We start from the raw sequence: 1,810 nt of genomic DNA, 5'->3' as shown, positions 1-1,810 counted from the left end.
GGGGGTGGGTGGGCGGGGATCCAAGCCATCAGCGAGTGATGAGCTGGTCAGCATTTGGGGGAAGGGTTAATGCGGGAGAAATCTGAAATCAACCAATCATAACCCAGATCGGATTCTCCCACTCTTCTCTTTTATTTGGCTTTACATCGAGGGGCGGCTTCGCTACTTACCCTGTTGCACAAAAACTGTTGCATGTATAAGTGTTTAACCTCGTCTCTTTTCATAATCTCCAGCTCCGCGTCGCTTGGCTCCGCCTTCTCAAACTCGATCGGCTTCGGAAGCTCCAGGAGCGCTGATGCCTTGGACGAGCGAGACAGGGAGTCTCTGGTTGTCAGGTCTCCCTCCTTTCCCGAGGACAGTTTGAGGAACCCTACTAGCCCTCCTCCGGCTGAGCTCCCTCCTCCGGCTGAGCTCCCTCCTCCGGCTGAGCTCCCGGATCCTATTCCCGACTGCTTGCTGCTGCTCTTATCCTGCCGTTTCTTCTGCTTTCTCTGAAATCTCAAGAGTGTTTCCTCGTCGTACTGGAATCTCCTTTCTGGGACTTCCTCTGGATAGATCTGCGGGACCTGGGGGATGGGCATGTGCTTGGACGCGGGGATGGAAGACTGAATGTTCCTCAGTTCTTGGACCAGGCACTGGATTTCCTCAATGACGGCCAACTTGAGATCTCGAAGGGAAAGGATGCACTTGTTCATGTACCTCTTCTTTCCGTGGGCCTGAAACAAGGGAGAGAGAGGGTGGGAAGCAACAGCACAGCCTACTCACACAGGGTAGTCTGGGACGGTTATTTACCCTTTACCTTTGGACTGGCGAGACCAGGGAAAAGCGAACGTCTCTGTTCGGAACACTCAGTTATGCTTTCCTCTGGCTTTCGGGTGTCACCCATTAAAACTGGAGCCAGCTTTAAACTCTGGAACCCATCGGTCCCTTTGTCCCATTGGTCCCTTCTGCTGGTTTGCAAGGTCTCTTATCCTTCAACCTCTTCATGGAAGTCTCTCAGGAGACTTGTGTTTAGCTGGACACTCTAGGCACCGACTAGTTCCTTTCCTAGATGGAAATTTGGATTCACCTTGGCTGCCCATCTATGTCCTAACCAGAAGTCCTCCTGTTCTCCTTCTGCATCTTTGCCACTGTTTACTGCTTACTCCTTTACTGTTTGCATCAGAATCACATAGTATAGCACGACACCCTTCTGTGTTTGCTTGTTTTTTCTTTCTCTACTTACTTGAGCCAGAGCATACCTGCACAGGCACTGCATACACCTATGGCTTGCTCATTACACACTCTGTCTTAGAAGTATCTCCCAGTGCCTAAAAGGACAACAGCAACTGTGTGCAATGAGGCTGCGAACCAGACTAAGCATTACTCCACATGAAATATAGTGGGGTTTGTTTTGTTTTGTTTAAAAAAAAGGACCAAATACACTTTGTCAAGTAGTCTTATAAAACTTACCTATATCTCTACTAGGAAGTAAATCACTAAAACAAGATCAGCATGTTTACCTACTTGAGAATGAGTCTTTAAAGAATTAAGACTTAAAATGAGAATTCAGCACTGGGTATGAGTGGAACCACCTAGTTGCTCTTAGAGAGGATCCAGGTTCAATTCCTAGCACCCACATGGCAGCTCACAACCGTCTATAACTCTGGTTCCAGAGGATCTAATGCCTTCTTCTGATTTCTGTGGGTACCACCATGCATGCACATAGGGGCACAGCCACACGTGCAGGTAAGACATTCTCACACATGAGAGAAAGAAAGAAAGAAAGAAGGGAGGGAGGGAGGGAGGGAGGGAAGAAAGGAGGGAGGGA

At 48.8% G+C, this 1,810-nt stretch overlaps 1 protein-coding gene across 1 annotated transcript in view; it reads right to left on the bottom strand.

Moving 5' to 3' along the window:
* Positions 1–1,810, bottom strand: part of Cfap44 (cilia and flagella associated protein 44) — a 91,389-nt gene that overhangs the window by 27,317 nt on the left and 62,262 nt on the right. The window contains exon 26 of the mRNA XM_021185422.1: positions 171–716. Coding sequence (XP_021041081.1) covers positions 171–716 — 546 coding nt within the window. The remainder of the gene's footprint in view (positions 1–170; positions 717–1,810) is intronic.

This window comes from Mus caroli, chromosome 16, assembly GCF_900094665.2.
Source record: "Mus caroli chromosome 16, CAROLI_EIJ_v1.1, whole genome shotgun sequence".
Taxonomy (NCBI): Eukaryota; Metazoa; Chordata; class Mammalia; order Rodentia; family Muridae; genus Mus; species Mus caroli.
This window is presented reverse-complemented; position numbering and strand designations above follow the sequence as displayed.